At 37.4% G+C, this 2695-nt stretch overlaps 1 protein-coding gene across 1 annotated transcript; it reads right to left on the reverse strand.

Moving 5' to 3' along the window:
* On the reverse strand, positions 1–2695 carry LOC127944215 (B-cell receptor CD22-like). The gene is made up of 5 exons (XM_052540400.1): positions 2627–2695; positions 1605–1671; positions 675–923; positions 231–494; positions 1–8 (listed from the first exon to the last, which is right to left on the reverse strand). Exons 1-5 carry the CDS (start codon positions 2693–2695, stop codon positions 1–3), a joined length of 657 nt encoding a protein of 218 aa, XP_052396360.1.

A 2695-nucleotide genomic window follows, 5' to 3' on the forward strand; every position in this document is an offset into this window, starting at 1 on the left:
TCACCGACCTTTTGTGCACAATGATGAGGATTAGAAACAAAAGCCCACATCCAGTTACAATTGTAGTAGTGACACAGACAGCAATGATAAACATGATATTCCAATCACCTAAAATAAAAGGAAATAAAGATAAAAAAACAGACAAGGATGATAGATGTACAGTAGTTAGGGAGTGGAGACGTCACCCTTTAAACAAGTCAAACACAAGAGTATCTCAGCAAAGAAAATACCTTCAACAGCGACTGAAACAGAGTCTGATCTCTGAGATCCATGTCGATTCTGAGCCTCACAAGAGTAGCGTCCGCTGTGACTGGAGTTAAAGCTGGAGATGATGAAACTCTGTCCAGATCCAACAGATGAGCTTTGGTTCTCCTTAAACCATCTGAAGATGAGAGCAGGAGGGTTTGAGTCACTGCTGCAGATCAGAGTCACTGAATCTCCCTCCACTATTACACCAGACGGACTGATGGACACCGAGACGCTCTTTGGGGGATCTAGAGGTAAATCAACATGGTTTGGTTTCCTATCAATGTCCCCTCAAGATCATTGAAGATCTTTAAGATAACTTTCACCTTACATTGCTATTTTTTCTTTGAAGGAAAGGTGACTGCCTGGCTGTTGTGAATTTTACTTCATGTTGTTCTTATATTTTATTATTAAAAGTATCTACTCACACATGACTGTGATGCTGACAGCAGGAGAAGGCAGATGTTCATGTCCTCTGGCAGCGCAGCTGTAATGACCAGAATCACTGCGCTCAGACTGAAGCTGGAGAGTTTTGCTCTGGATGTTTAAAGTCTGTCCATTTTTGTACCAGATGAATCTGTCTGTCAGATTGCATGTGGTTTCACAGGTCAGACTGACTGTTTGTTTCTCCAGCACCAGCTGTGGTGCCTTTACCTGAAGAGCTGGAGAAAACACGTCTTTATAACCATGACCAAGAAATGAAATTATTAACAGAAATGGAGGAGGGAAGTGGATTACCAGAAACTTTAAGTTGAATTCCTGTTTTGCAAATCAATTTTCCTCCCTCAGTATTAGTTACTAATCTGAAACAATACTCTCTCTCATCATTTACAGTGATGTTGTGCAGTCTGAGGATGGCAGTTTGTCTTTTTCTGTCTTCAATGTATTCAACCCTGTCTTTATACTCTGGCTGTGTTTTTAAATTTTTCATTTCTCTATCCAATCCCTTTACCCAAAATGTATCAATTAATTTCAGCTGCTGAGGGTGTGTATATGAGCATGAGATGTTTACTGTGGATCCTTTAAGAGCACATATTGATTTAGTTTCATAAATCACATTCCAGGATTGTGCAAAAAGTCCTGCAACCCAAAACATAGAAGATCAGTGTGAAGCTTGACTTAGTTCATTTGTAGCCAAAAAATATCATGCAGTTTTGTAAAGTGAGAAGCGTTTACCATTCCTGCAATGTGTTGCAAAAAAAGCACAAACTATCATGATGATGCAGAACTGTAAAAACTGATTACTAGACTGAGAGCATTTCTGAATCTGCTGAAGATGGGCTGCTTGAGTTTAAATTATGTTTTTGTTTAGTTTTGCAGAAAGCATTTACAGAAATGCTGTAACTATTATGACTCACCAGAAATCATGAACAGAAAGATGAGAGGAAGAGAAAGAGTCATTCTGACCTTCACCACCACTGCAATCTTCACAGCCATAACAAAAACACTTACCATCAGTTATTAGGTACAGTAACAATCACTGTCAGTCTATGTTAATGATGCTATGTACATTATAATAATAACATTTATAGGTCATTTGTCTTCAGTCAAATAATTTTTTGCAATTCATTTGTTGTCCAGCAGAGGCTTACTCTATGGGTTGCTCTATTAAACATTTCATTATATCAGATCATGTGTGTCAGAGATCCACGCACACTACATGAATAACAGTGATCAGACAATATTTAATCCTGTTTTTGTAGTTAAAGTCCAGCATCTTAAATTATTTGTCATAATCTACAAAGAACATTTCTTTATTCTTCATGTATTTGCACACCTTAAATTGAAATTTAGATTTGAAATGTACAAGTGCTTTATTAAATAACATGTAAAACCTCTTTACCTTGTTCGCAGTGGCTTTCATCAGCGGTACACAAAGAGAAAATGCTGAGTTTCGAACATGTTAGACAAATTAAGATAATCTGTCAGTGATTATAATAACTTCCAGTTTCTATGCAAATGTGTTTTGTATGTAAAAAAAAAAAAAACACTTCTCCAAAACAACCTACACTATTCACTATAAATGTTAGTTCAAGACAGTTTTATTTGTATGGCATTTCACAATCATTTTAAAGAAGCTATACATGAATGCCTTTATAATGAACAGGAATCTAACATTCAAACTATAGATTTAGGTAGCATTAAAGGAGATACTAAACATTATTCTGTAAAACCGTTAATCTCACAACGGTGAGGTTCTACAGCCTCTTCCTGTCAAACTGAAAGAAAGAAAGAAAGAAAGAAAGAAAGAAAGAAAGAAAGAAAGAAAGAAAGAAAGAAAGAAAGAAAGAAAAACTGAATTACCATCCATACATCTTCTTCCGCTAAATCAGGGCCAGTTGCGGGGGCAGCAGTCTAAGCAGTGATGCCCAGACTTTACTCTCCGTAGACACTTCCTCCAGCTCTTCTGGGGGGTTACCGAGGCGTTCTCAGGCCAGCCGAGAGACAT

Source organism: Carassius gibelio, chromosome A1, assembly GCF_023724105.1.
Source record: "Carassius gibelio isolate Cgi1373 ecotype wild population from Czech Republic chromosome A1, carGib1.2-hapl.c, whole genome shotgun sequence".
NCBI classification, from domain to species: domain Eukaryota; kingdom Metazoa; phylum Chordata; class Actinopteri; order Cypriniformes; family Cyprinidae; genus Carassius; species Carassius gibelio.

Excerpts from the sequence above, each read along its gene's own strand:
- LOC127944215 (XM_052540400.1), bottom strand. The coding sequence starts at position 2,695 with ATGTCTCTCGGCTGGCCTGAGAACGCCTCGGTAACCCCCCAGAAGAGC. Across the intron at positions 1,672-2,626 it reads GGAGGAAGTGTCTACGGAGA|ATTGCAGTGGTGGTGAAGGT; the intron begins GTAAAGTCTGGG and ends ATGGCTGTGAAG. Across the intron at positions 924-1,604 it reads CTTTCTGTTCATGATTTCTG|ACGTGTTTTCTCCAGCTCTT; the intron begins GTGAGTCATAAT and ends ATGGTTATAAAG.